The sequence below is a fragment of the Neolamprologus brichardi genome, unplaced genomic scaffold, assembly GCF_056152115.1.
Source record: "Neolamprologus brichardi isolate AB-2024 unplaced genomic scaffold, ASM5615211v1 NODE_ptg000031l+_length_7269946_cov_1, whole genome shotgun sequence".
NCBI lineage: Eukaryota > Metazoa > Chordata > Actinopteri > Cichliformes > Cichlidae > Neolamprologus > Neolamprologus brichardi.
Genome location: NW_028270136.1, coordinates 2,386,726 through 2,399,502, shown reverse-complemented (window position 1 = coordinate 2,399,502; position 12,777 = coordinate 2,386,726). Strand labels below are relative to the sequence as shown.

The window sequence follows — 12,777 nt, the reverse complement described above, 5'->3', positions numbered from 1 at the left end:
GGAACAGACACCATGAAACACAGACGAGCCGACAACGAACACAGACCGACACCCACTATATATACACACACACACACACACAGGGTAATCGGGTAATGGCAGACAGGCGGGGACACAGCTGGAACTAATGGACATAACGAGACACAACCCTACAAAGTAAAACAGGAAACACACAGACTGTTTTACATAACAACACGGGGACATGAACAGAGCACCGAGGGAGACGCAGGTAGGGAAAATAAACACAACCAAACCCCAACCACCAATACAAAACAGAATAAACTAGAAAATACTAATAACAAACTCAAAGCGCTGGGTCACTGACCCAGGACCGTGACAGTACCCCCCCTCCAAGGGCTGGCTCCAGACAGCCCAAAACAAAAACAGACGACCAACCCAGGGCGGGCGGCGGGGGGTCCAGGATGGAGGGACCACAACCAAACAAAACACAAGCTCCAGTGGGCCAAACGAATTGTCCAAAACACATCACACACTGGAGTTCCCGAACAGGGTCCCAAAACATAGATCAGGAGGCCGGCCCGGAGGCTGACAACTCAGGTCCAAAAGCCGACCGCGCGGGAGGCAGCGGTGGCGAAGTGGAAACAGTTCAGGCGGCCGACCGTGCGGACAGCAACGGCGGGGAAACAGGTCAGGCGGCCGACCGTGCGGACAGCAACGGCGGCGGCGACACAAGTCCGGAGGCCGGCCGCGCGGAAGGTAGCGGCGGCCTGTGGGAGGTCGTCCATATCGACGATGACGCCCAACAAGCGGCCTGGCAGATGACCGCCGATGTCGAGGCGGCAGTTTGGGACCTGAAGGCGGCGTGGCCTTCGCAGCACCAGACGAGACGGAAGCCGAGGCTGGACCAGACGAGACGGAAGCCGAGGCTGGACCAGACGAGACGGAAGCCGAGGCTGGACCAGGCGAAGCGGATGCAGAGGCTGGACCAGGCGAAGCGGATGCAGAGGCTGGACCAGGCGAGGCTGATGCAGAGGCTGGACCAGGCGAGGCTGATGCCGGAGCTGGACCAGGCGAAGCGGATGCAGAGGCTGGACCAGGCGAAGCGGATGCAGAGGCTGGACCAGGCGAAGCGGATGCAGAGGCTGGACCAGGCGAAGCGGATGCAGAGGCTGGACCAGGCGAAACGGATGCAGAGGCTGGACCAGGCGACGGCGTGGGTGAAGCCGGAGCTGGACCAGGCGACGGCGAGGATGAAGACACGGAGGCTGCAGCTGGCGAGGATGAAGACACGGAGGCTGCAGCTGGCGAGGATGAAGACACGGAGGCTGCAGCTGGCGAGGATGAAGACACGGAGGCTGCAGCTGGCGAGGATGAAGACACGGAGGCTGCAGCTGGCGAGGATGAAGACACGGCTGCTGCCGGCGGTGTGGATGAAGCTGCTGTTGCTGCCGGCGGCGTGGATGGAGCGGCAGCCGGCGAGGATGATGAGGCTGCAGCTGGCGGCTGGACGGGCTCCTCGGGCCCTCCAGCTGACGAGGCAGAAGACTGGACGGGCTCCTCGGGCCCTCCAGCTGACGAGGCAGAAGACTGGACGGGCTCCTCGGGCCCTCCAGCTGACGAGGCAGAAGACTGGACGGGCTCCTCGGGCCCTCCAGCTGACGAGGCAGAAGACTGGACGGGCTCCTCGGGCCCTCCAGCGGACGAGTCTTGGGGCTGGACGGGCTCCTCGGGCCCCCCAGCGGACGGGACAGGAGGCTGGACGGGCTCCTCGGGCCCTCCAGCGGACGGGACAGGAGGCTGGACAGGCTCCTCGGGCCCTCCAGCGAGAACAGTCTCGGGACCAGCGGGCACAGGGGCCCCTGGCAGGTGCAGAACAGAACCAGCAGGCGCGCAGACCTCTGGCGGGCGCAGATCAGAACCAGCAGGCGCGGAGACCTCTGGCGGGCGCAGAACAGAACCAGCGGGCGCGGAGACCTCTGGCGGGCGCAGAACAGAACCAGCAGGTGCGGAGACCTCTGGCGGGCGCAGATCAGAACCAGCAGGCGCACGGGCCTCTGGCAGGAACAGATCAGAACCAGCAGGCGCACGGGCCTCTGGCAGGAACAGATCAGAACCAGCAGGCGCACGGGCCTCTGGCAAACACAAAGCTGACTGCAGCTGCACCGAGCATTGACTCAGCTCAGGCAGCGACAGCCGGGTGCAGTCCTCAGCTGGCTTCTTTACCTCCAGGGGTCCAGAGTCTGCTGGGGGCTGAAACCCAGCCTCTGGGGAGGCCCTGGAGTGCATCTCAGTCTCACAACTGGCCAGCTTTTGAGGAACGTTTGCAGGATTGTGTGGTTTGTCTCTCTGCAAAAAATACTTAGAAAAAGAGTCCAAAACGGGAGGCAGAGACGCAGCCTCCTGTACAGAGGGGGTCGGTGAAGATGGCATAGATGACTGGGCTAGTGGGGATACCGGGGGCCGAGCTGAATGCGGCTGTGCAGCTAAACGAGCTTGCGGCTTTGCAGCAGGCTCAAAAAACACAGCCCCGGTATAAACCGTCACTAGTTCTGGTGAAACCAAAAGAGTGTCTTGTCCACTCACCACAGCCGGCCGCTCAGAAATCCCCAGGTCCGACTGTGGCGAGGAGCGTCGGCAGCGTGAGCGCCGTTTCCCCCTTGAAGGCTGGGTTGACGGGCCGGGCAGAACATCCTCTGTCGGAAGTGAAGCATGAGTTGCAGGGTGGGTGGTAGCAGCCGGGGGGTGAAGACGGAGCTCGTTCAGAATGAAGTTCTGTGCGAGCGGGTGAAGTGAGTCCAGTAGCCAGGAGTGAGCAAAGATTAGCTGCTGTAGCCTGGCTTCTACAGCGCGGTGAAATTCCTCCCCCTCATGCTCAAGCCACAGGTTAACTAACCTTGACACGGAGTCAATCAATTCCTCCCGAAACTCCTGGGAGGGTGCGGATGCTGCTGGGTCCATGTTTGGTCGGCTCGTACTGTCACGGCTGGCGGGGTGAGCCGTGTGGTGTGGAGGAAACGGAGGACCCAAAATGCAGACAGCCGATTTGATGATAAGAGTGAGGGTTTAATTTACAGTGTACAAATAACAGAACTGAGGGCAGGACAGAACATAACCTAAACTGGGTGAGCTAAATAACAACCGGATCATACAAATGGGGTGGGAGGCAGAGAGACACAGACGAGGAACAGACACCATGAAACACAGACGAGCCGACAACGAACACAGACCGACACCCACTATATATACACACACACACACACACAGGGTAATCGGGTAATGGCAGACAGGCGGGGACACAGCTGGAACTAATGGACATAACGAGACACAACCCTACAAAGTAAAACAGGAAACACACAGACTGTTTTACATAACAACACGGGGACATGAACAGAGCACCGAGGGAGACGCAGGTAGGGAAAATAAACACAACCAAACCCCAACCACCAATACAAAACAGAATAAACTAGAAAATACTAATAACAAACTCAAAGCGCTGGGTCACCGACCCAGGACCGTGACATTTTCTAGTAAACGCAGTTGGTATCAAATTGATTTAACTCCCCGCCCCCCACCCCCCACTGCAGTGCACAAAGCTATCAAATTGTTACATAATGCTTATACAATATAGTGTACGCTGTTATATACCAGGAGGATTGCCATGATTTATACATTTATACATGAAAACCAATCAACCTCTGGCTAAGCGGATTGCACAACACAGGCCAGGACTCTGCAGTCTATCTACTCCTACAGGCCAGTGGACACTCTTTCAATGATGAGGATGTACACATCCTGGACAGGAAGCAATGCTAGTTTGAGTGGGGAGTCAAGGAGCCCAAAGGGAAAGACCAACTCGAATTTGAGGAGGGGCCCAAGTGTACATCTTTGTGTACTTTTACATGTGCAAGTGCTTATAAAGGGCTGTGAAGCGTAGGAACTTTTTCTTAACTGCATTCTTCAGTTGTTGATAGCAAAGAACATTTCTGTTGCCTCGTCCAAATCTTTGAAACACATTAGTAGCTGGCATGAGCATATTATTGTGAAAGAGGGGATGAAGATGTGTGTTCTAAAGTAAGAGTTGAAAGTAAAGCTGAATGTTCATTGTATGATTGTATCTACCTGTGCCCAGAGAGGTTATTTCCACCAGTCACAAACAAAGACTCAGTTTTTTAAAAACTCTGTCCTTTATCAGAAGTTGAGAATCACTCTGGATGTTCTTTGAGTTTTAAAAGTAGAATGGGAGGCAGAGTTTCAGCTACCAGGACCCTCTCCTGTGGAACCAGCTCACCGTTTATATTCAGAAGACAGAGACTCTCCTCTGATGAGACTCCAAACTTTCTTTTTTGATGCATTTTATAGTTAGAGCTGGATCAGTTGACCCTGAGTTATCCTGTTTTAGGTTGTGACTGCTGGGGGACTTCCAGTAACTTGTCTCTCTATTACTGTAAGGGGCTTACCTTACAATATAAGATGACTGTCTTGTGAATTGCCGCAATATAAATGAAATGGAATCACATCAAATTGAACTTGGATCCTAAAACTCAATCAAACCTAAACTCGTCTCACCCAATTTGGACATCCAGCACAATCATCCTCATATCCTCCTGAGACCCAGCGTATTCATTATGTCCTCTGTAGTGGACAAAAAGTTAAATTAAAAGATAACAGATAACATGGAGAGCAGGACAGAACATGACCAATGCTTGGAAGTACCAACATTACTTTGAGTTTGACTCTGTAAAAACTGAGAAGAGCATTAGCGTCCTAGGTGCACTCTGCATGGGAAGAAAACTTCTTTCTATGGTGAAAAATTCCACGGGAATGTGACACAGAGAAACCTGCCAAACACAGCAGAATGTGATGAAACATATTTGTTGATTTCTCAGTTCAAGTCAAGTTAATAGAAAAACCTTGTCTGTGCAAGTTAACCAAGTGGAAAAGATACCTGAAATTCATTACTTATTATAATATATGAATGTCTCTCACTCTCTTCTTCTGCCTCACTGCATCAGGAAGATCCAAACCTGAGCAGTAACTCGACAAGGTGAAAGCAAAATGTGGAAAAACAGTAGTAATCTGATGAAATTATGACTATTAATTATCACGTCACATGATATGATGAGTGACAGTGGTGTAGCACAGACTCTAATGTTCAGTATGTTTCTGTTTGTTAGTTAATTCATTTCAATTAAGTTCAACTTTCTGTATTTTCTGTATTGTCAGAGAATTCTCAGCTGTATAAAACCAAAACGAAATAAACTCAAAAACAACACAAAGTTTTTGCTTCTAACAGCTACGAATTGAATCCTCAAAGCTGTCCAGCTCTTACACTGCCTGTCATGAAATCAATATCCTTAGTATCCTTATTTTCCTATTATATTGTTTTATGTACTTGAAGGCTTGTAGAGCAAGGCCACTTTTGACTCACAAAGTGCTCAGCCAGACTGAAAAACATGAAGTTTTAGTGCACAGGCATATTAATAGATAAGACACAGAAAAGAGGAACTTTGCCATATAAGCAATGCTTGAGACTGTGTGACGTCTGAAGTACAGAAATAACATCATATAAGACACATGTTGAGCTAAAAATGTTAGAGCTCTTGCAACTGCCGTTTGAGCTGTGCAGGGGTCTCTCTCTTCCGAAAGATGATTGAATAAAAAGAAATATAAATGTTGTAACACACTATGAGTCAGTTTTCTCTGTTCTATCACGGGGACAAAAGAATCGGGGTTAATATGCCCCAATTTAGCATTTGTTGAATTGTTCCTTCAATCCAAAAACCATGGACGCTACAGTTAAGAAACCATTTTATGGAAAATACAATTTCTGGAGATTTTTGTTATTTATTTGCTAGTGACATAGAATCACTGACTGCCATTTAAGGTTTTGCCCATTTGTTTGTTTACACAGATAGTCCCATTGAGACTCAATGTCTTTTTTATGAGAGAGACCTGAAACAACTGTCTGAAACAATTGTATTGTAATTCAATTCAATTTTATTTGTATAGCGCCAAATCACAACAAAACTCACCTCAAGGCGCTTTATATTGTACAGTAGATACAGAGAAAAGCCCAACAATCATATGAGCCCTATGAGCAAGCACTTTGGCGACAGTGGGAAGGAAAAACTCCCTTTTAACAGGAAGAAACCTCCAGCAAAACCAGGCTCAGGGAGGGGCGGGGCCATCTGCTGCGACCGGTTGGGGTGAGAGAAGAAAAAGACAGGATAAAGACATGCTGTGGAAGAGAGACAGAGATTAATAACAGATATGATTCAATGCAGAGAGGTCTATTAACACATAGTGAGTGAGAAAGGTGACTGGAAAGGAAAAACTCAATGCATCATGGGAATCCCCGGCAGCCTACGTCTATTGCAGGATAACTAAGGGAGGATTTTAGGGTCACCTGGTCCAGCCCTAACTATATGCTTTAGCAAAAAGGAAAGTTTGAAGCCTAATCTTAAAAGTAGAGATAGTGTCTGTCTCCTGAATCCAAACTGGAAGCTGGTTCCACAGAAGAGGGGCCTGGAAACTGAAGGCTCTGCCTCCCATTCTACTTTTAAATACTCTAGGAACAACAAGCTGGCCTTCAGTGTGCGAGCGAAGTGCTCTAATAGGGTGATATGGTACTACAAGGTCATTAAGATAAGATGGGGCCTGATTATTTAAGACCTTGTATGTGAGGAGCAGGATTTTGAATTCAATTCTGGATTTAACAGGAAGCCAATGAAGGGAGCAGCCAAGCTTCCTAGCCTATTGCAGTGTAATTAAGGGAGGGTCCAGCTAACTATAAGCTTTAGAAATGTTTTAAGCCTAATCTCAAAAATAGAGATAGAGTCTGTCTCTTGAATCCAAACTGGAAGTTGGTTCCACGGAAGAGGGGCCTGGAAGATGAAGGCTCTGCCTGCCGTTTTACTTTTAAATATCCCAGGAACCACAAGTAATATTAGTCTTTCTATCAATATTTGGTTAGAGGCCCCTGACATATGCAACTTCAGTAAATGACATGCACACACACAAAATGCTCTTTCTTCCCATTTCTGTTAATACACCAAACAATTCACATGTTAAGTTTGTTCTGTTAGTATCTCTACAGAGATAGACAATCACTGTGGAGCTTATGTCACACAACAATAAAGCTCACATTACACACAACAGGTTCTTCATTCAGTCTATGAAGACACTTTGTGTTTGCTGTAAATTCAGATGATTATTATCAAAGACCAGTCCAGCAAAAGTCAACACAGAAAAGTTTGTACTTGGAAGTCAATTCAATTCAATTCAATTCAATTTTATTTATATAGCGCCAAATCACAACAAATGTCGCCTCAAGGCGCTTCATAGATACAGAGAAACGCCCAACAATCATATGACCCCCTATGAGCAAGCACTTTGGCGACAGTGGGAAGGAAAAACTCCCTTTTAACAGGAAGAAACCTCCGGCAGAACCAGGCTCAGGGAGGGGCGGCCATCTGCTGCGACCGGTTGGGGTGAGAGAAGGAAGACAGGATAAAAGACATGCTGTGGAAGAGAGACAGAGATTAGTAACAGATATGATTCAATACAGAGAGGTCTATTAACACATAGTGAGTCAGAAAGGTGACTGGAAAGGAAAAATTCAATGCATCATGGGAATCCCCCGGCAGCCTACATCTATTGCAGCATAACTAAGGGAGGATTCAGGGTCACCTGGTCCAGCCCTAACTATATGCTTTAGCAAAAAGGAAAGTTTTAAGCCTAATCTTAAAAGTAGAGATAGTGTCTGTCTCCCGAATCCAAACTGGAAGCTGGTTCCACAGAAGAGGGGCCTGAAAACTGAAGGCTCTCCCTCCCATTCTACTTTTAAATACTCTAAGAACAACAAGTAGGCCTGCAGAGCGAGAGCGAAGTGCTCTAATAGGGTAATATGGTACTACAAGGTCATTAAGATAAGATGGGGCCTGATTATTTAAGACCTTGTATGTGAGGAGCAGGATTTTGAATTCAATTCTGGATTTAACAGGAAGCCAATGAAGGGAAGCCAAAACAGGAGAAATATGCTCTCTCTTTCTAGTCCCTGTCAGTACTCTTGCTGCAGCATTTTGGATTAACTGAAGGCTTTTCAGTTAGTTTTTTGGACATCCTGATAATAATGAATTGCAGTAGTCCAGCCTGGAAGTAATAAATGCATGAACTAGTTTTTCAGCGTCACTCTGAGACAGGATATTTCTAATTTTAGAGATGTTGCGCAAATGGAAGAACGCAGTCTTACATATTTGTTTAATATGTGCGTTGAAGGACATATCCTGGTCAAAAATGACTCCAAGGTTCCTCACAGTGTTACTGGAGGCCAAGGTAATGCCATCCAGAGTAAGAATCTGGTTAGATACCATATTTCTAAGCTTTTCAGCGCCGAGTACAATGACCTCAGTTTTATCTGAGTTAAGAAGCAGAAGGTTAGTGGCCATCCAAGTCTTTATGTCTTTAAGACATTCCTGCAGTTTAACTAATTGGTGTGTGTTATCTGGCTTCATGGACAGATAGAGCTGGGTGTCATCTGCATAGCAGTGAAAATGTATGCTATGTCTTCTAATGATGCTGCCTAGGGGAAGCATGTATAATGTAAACAGAATTGGTCCTAGCACTGAACCCTGTGGAACTCCATAATTAACCTCAGTGTGTGAAGAGGACTCTCCATTTACATGCACAAATTGGAGTCTATTAGATAGATATGATACAAACCACTGCAGTGCAATACCTGTAATACCTACAGCATGTTCTAATCGCTCTAATAGGATATTATGGTCAACAGTATCGAACGCTGCACTAAGGTCAAGAAGGACAAGCACAGAGATGAGTCCACTGTCAGAGGCCATAAGAAGATCATTTGTAACCTTCACTAAAGCTGTTTCTGTGCTGTGATGAGCTCTGAAACCTGACTGAAACTCTTCAAATAAACCATTCCTCTGCAGATGATCTGTTAGCTGTTTGACAACTACTCTTTCAAGGATTTTTGATATGAAAGGAAGGTTGGAGATTGGCCTATAATTAGCTAAGACTGCTGGGTCTAGAGATGGCTTTTTGAGTAAAGGTTTAACTGCAGCCACCTTGAAGGCCTGTGGTACATAGCCGATTATTAGAGATAGGTTGATCATATATAAGATCGAAGAATTAATCAATGGCAGGACTTCTTTGAGCAGTTTTGTAGGAATGGGGTCTAAAAGACACGTTGATGGTTTGGAGGAAGTAATTATTGAAGTTAACTCAGAAAGATCGATTGGAGAAAAAGAGTCTAACTTAACATCAATGGTACTAAGAGTAGCTGTAGATAATATTACATCTGTGGGATGATTATTGGTAATTTTTTCTCTAATGATAAAAATTTTATTTGTGAAGAAGTTCATGAAGTCATTACTAGTTAACGTTAAAGGGATGGTTGGCTCAAAAGAGCTCTGACTTTTTGTCAGCCTGGCTACAGTGCTGAAGAGAAACCTGGGGTTGTTCTTATTTTCTTCAATCAGTGATGAGTAGTAAGCTGTTCTGGCTTTGCGGAGGGCTTTCTTATAAAGCAACAAACTATTTCTCCAGGCTAAATGATGATCCTCTAAATTTGTGACACGCCATTTCCTCTCCAGATTACGAGTCATCTGCTTTAGGGTACGTGTTTGAGAATTATACCACGGGGTCAGGTACTTCTGATTAGAGACCTTAGTTTTCACTGGAGCTACAGTATCCAGAGTCGTACGTAGTGAGGAGGTGAAATTATTAACAAGATAATCGACCTCTGTTGGGGTAGCGTTCAGATAGCTGCTCTGCTCTGTGTTGGTACAGGGCATTGACGATGATAACAGTGGCTGGATTATATTCTTAAACTTAGTTACAGCGCTTTCAGAAAGACATCTACTTTGATAAAGTCCACTCTCCACTGCTGCGTAATCAATTATTGTAAATGTAAATGTTATCAAGAAATGATCAGACAGGAGAGGGTTTTCAGGAAACACTGTTAAATGTTCAGTTTCTATGCCATATGTTAAAACAAGATCTAGAGTGTGATTAAAGTGGTGGGTGGGTTCTTTTACATTTTGAGAGAAACCAATTGAGTCTAACAACAGATTAAATGCCATGTTGAGGCTGTCATTTTTAGCATCAACATGGATGTTAAAATCACCCACAATAATTATTTTATCTGAGCTCAGAACTAAATCAGATATAAAGTCTGAGAAATCAGACAGAAACTCTGTGTAAGGCCCAGGTGGACGATAGATGATAATAAGTAAGACTGGTTTCTGAGTTTCACAGCTGGGGTGGACAATGTTAAGCATCAGGCTTTCAAATGAATTAAAAGTCTGTCTTGGTCTTTCATTAATTAATAGACTGGTGTGAAAAATTGCTGCCACACCGCCCCCTCGACCTGTGCTTCGAGATTTCTGGTAGTTAGAATGACTCGGGGGTGTTGATTCACTTAAACTAACATAATCATCCTGCTGCAACCAGGTTTCTGTAAGGCAGAGTAAATCAATTTGTTGATCAATTATTAAGTCATGTACTAACAGAGACTTGGAGGAGAGAGACCTAATATTTAATAATCCACATTTCACTGTTTTACTCTTTGGTTCAGATGTGGATACTGTATTGTTCTTTCTTTGTAAATGTTTAAGTTGTTTGTTGCTGGTTTTTAGTTTGTTTTTTGTCTTTTTGGAAGCAGACACAGTCTCTATGGAGATGGGTTTTTGGGGGGGTAGCAGGAGGAGAGAAGCTGCAGAGAGGCGTGTAAGACTGCAACTCTGCTTCCTGGTCCCAACTCTGGATAGTCATATTTTGAGGGGTTTAATAAATTTGTCAATATTTCTAGAAATGAGAGCTGCTCCATCCAAAGTGGGATGGATGCCATCTCTCCTAACAAGACCAGGTTTCTTCCAGAAGGTTTGCCAATTATCTATGAAGCCCACATCGTTTCTGGGACACCACTCAGACAGCCAGCAATTTAAGGAGAACATGCGGCTAAACATGTCACTCCTGGTCTGATTGGGGAAGGGACCAGAGAAAACTACAGAGTCCGACATTGTTTTGGCAAAGTTTCACACCGATTCAATATTGATTTTAGTGACCTCCGATTGGCGTAACCGGGTGTCATTACTGCCGACGTGAATTATGATTTTACTAAATTTACGTTTACCCTTAGCCAGCAGTTTTAAATTTCCTTCAATGTCGCCTGCTCTGGCCCCTGGAAGACAATTGACTATGGTTGCCGGTGTCTCTAGCTTCACATGTCTGAGAACAGAATCACCAATTACCAGAGTTTGACCCCCAGCAGGTGTGTCACCGAGTGGGGAAAAACGGTTAGACAAATGAACGGGTTGGTGGTGTACCTGGGGCTTCTGTTTAGGACTACGCTTCCTCCTCACCGTTACCCAGCCGTCTTTCCCCAGCTGCTTGGGATCTGCCGGGGAACAGCTAGCGGGGGCTACGCTATCTTCGGCTGCACCAGCTACAGGGGCCTGGCTAGCTAAGGGTGAGAGAAGGGTGCAAAGCTGAGTCTCCAGTTCAGTAATCCTGGCCTCCAGAGCTGCAAATATGCTACATTTGTTACAGATATCATTACTGCTAAAGGAGGCCGAGGAGTAACTAAACATCTGACACAATGAGCAAGAAAGTGCAGAAGGGACAGGTGAAGTAGCCATGGTGCTAACGGGTCGGCTACGAGCTAAGCTAGCGAAACAGTACAGAGACAGTGAGTGAATACTATAAATTAGGTAGTGAGTACACAGAAAGTGTGCTTCGGATGAAGCACGTGAAGATTATACTGTGAAAAAAGAATGTTTTTAAAAGTTGTTAATTAAACTGCTAAGCTAATAAGCTACTCAGAAACACCACTGTGTTTGAGCAGGAACAGGAAGCGATACTATACCACAGAGCGAGCGAGCGAACACCAAGTGTCACCAAGTCCACCATAGATCTACATTGCTGTTCAAAAGTACAAATTATATTTCTTATAGTAGCTTTAAATGTGGCTATCAACAAGCTGGTGGGGGAGCATAAATCATGAGACTGAACTTTGACGCCACATTTTGAATCTAGGTTCATTCAGTGCATAGTTTTACTTTCATTAGATGCTTGCATTAGGTTTAGGAAAGCATTGCTGTTTGAGGTACCCAGTGCATTTATACCAAGCCGTCCTACCCAAGTGTTTGTATACGTCTACTTGTACTTATGTTTACACTTCTGATCTTCATAAATGGTCATGATCTGCATGTAGTGGTACAATTCACCATGTCTGTTTATAAATATTTCTCTCAGATGGCTACCACTGATGGTGATGCAGCATTAGTCATGAGTACCTCACCAGGTGGCACACTAAGCATGGGGCCCTAACTTGCTGTAACTGGTAGTGTTTTTTGTGTAAAGAAAGTCTCATTTTAATGCTTGTTTGTTGTAGGTGTGTATTTGTTCTTTTTCTCTTGAAAAGTCAACTGATATGTAGTATGGCTTGGAGGTTCCCAAGCTTGTACATAAACGTGGATATGCTGAACACACAATGTGTTGCAGAAATACAGCCAACACTATTGAACAACTACTTAACAAAGTAAGCTAATAAATAAAATACAAAAAAGAGAGAAAAGGTACTGAGTCTGACACTTGAGATTGGCTGCTGGACTACTTGTTCAATGTGTCAAGCCTGACACTTCTGAAAGAGAAAACCAGAAGAATATAAGCCAATTACAGAGTTATTCACTTAATTTACTGCTAGTGTCAACACATATTTTTTTTTTTTTTTTTTAGATATTGACAGTAGTTGGGATCCATGAGTTGACATTCTTGTAATTTATTTACAGGTGA

General features: G+C 45.6%; 1 protein-coding gene and 1 long non-coding RNA gene across 2 annotated transcripts in view; both read right to left on the bottom strand.

The window, feature by feature from the left end:
* Positions 1-12,777, bottom strand: part of LOC148094695 (uncharacterized) — a 171,495-nt gene that overhangs the window by 152,216 nt on the left and 6,502 nt on the right. The gene's annotated exons all lie outside the window — the stretch shown is intronic.
* LOC148094696 (uncharacterized) lies at positions 487-2,919 on the bottom strand. Its single transcript, XM_087837382.1, has 3 exons — positions 2,545-2,919; positions 1,753-1,896; positions 487-1,506 (listed from the first exon to the last, which is right to left on the bottom strand). Exons 1-3 carry the CDS (start codon positions 2,917-2,919, stop codon positions 487-489), a joined length of 1,539 nt encoding a protein of 512 aa, XP_087693508.1.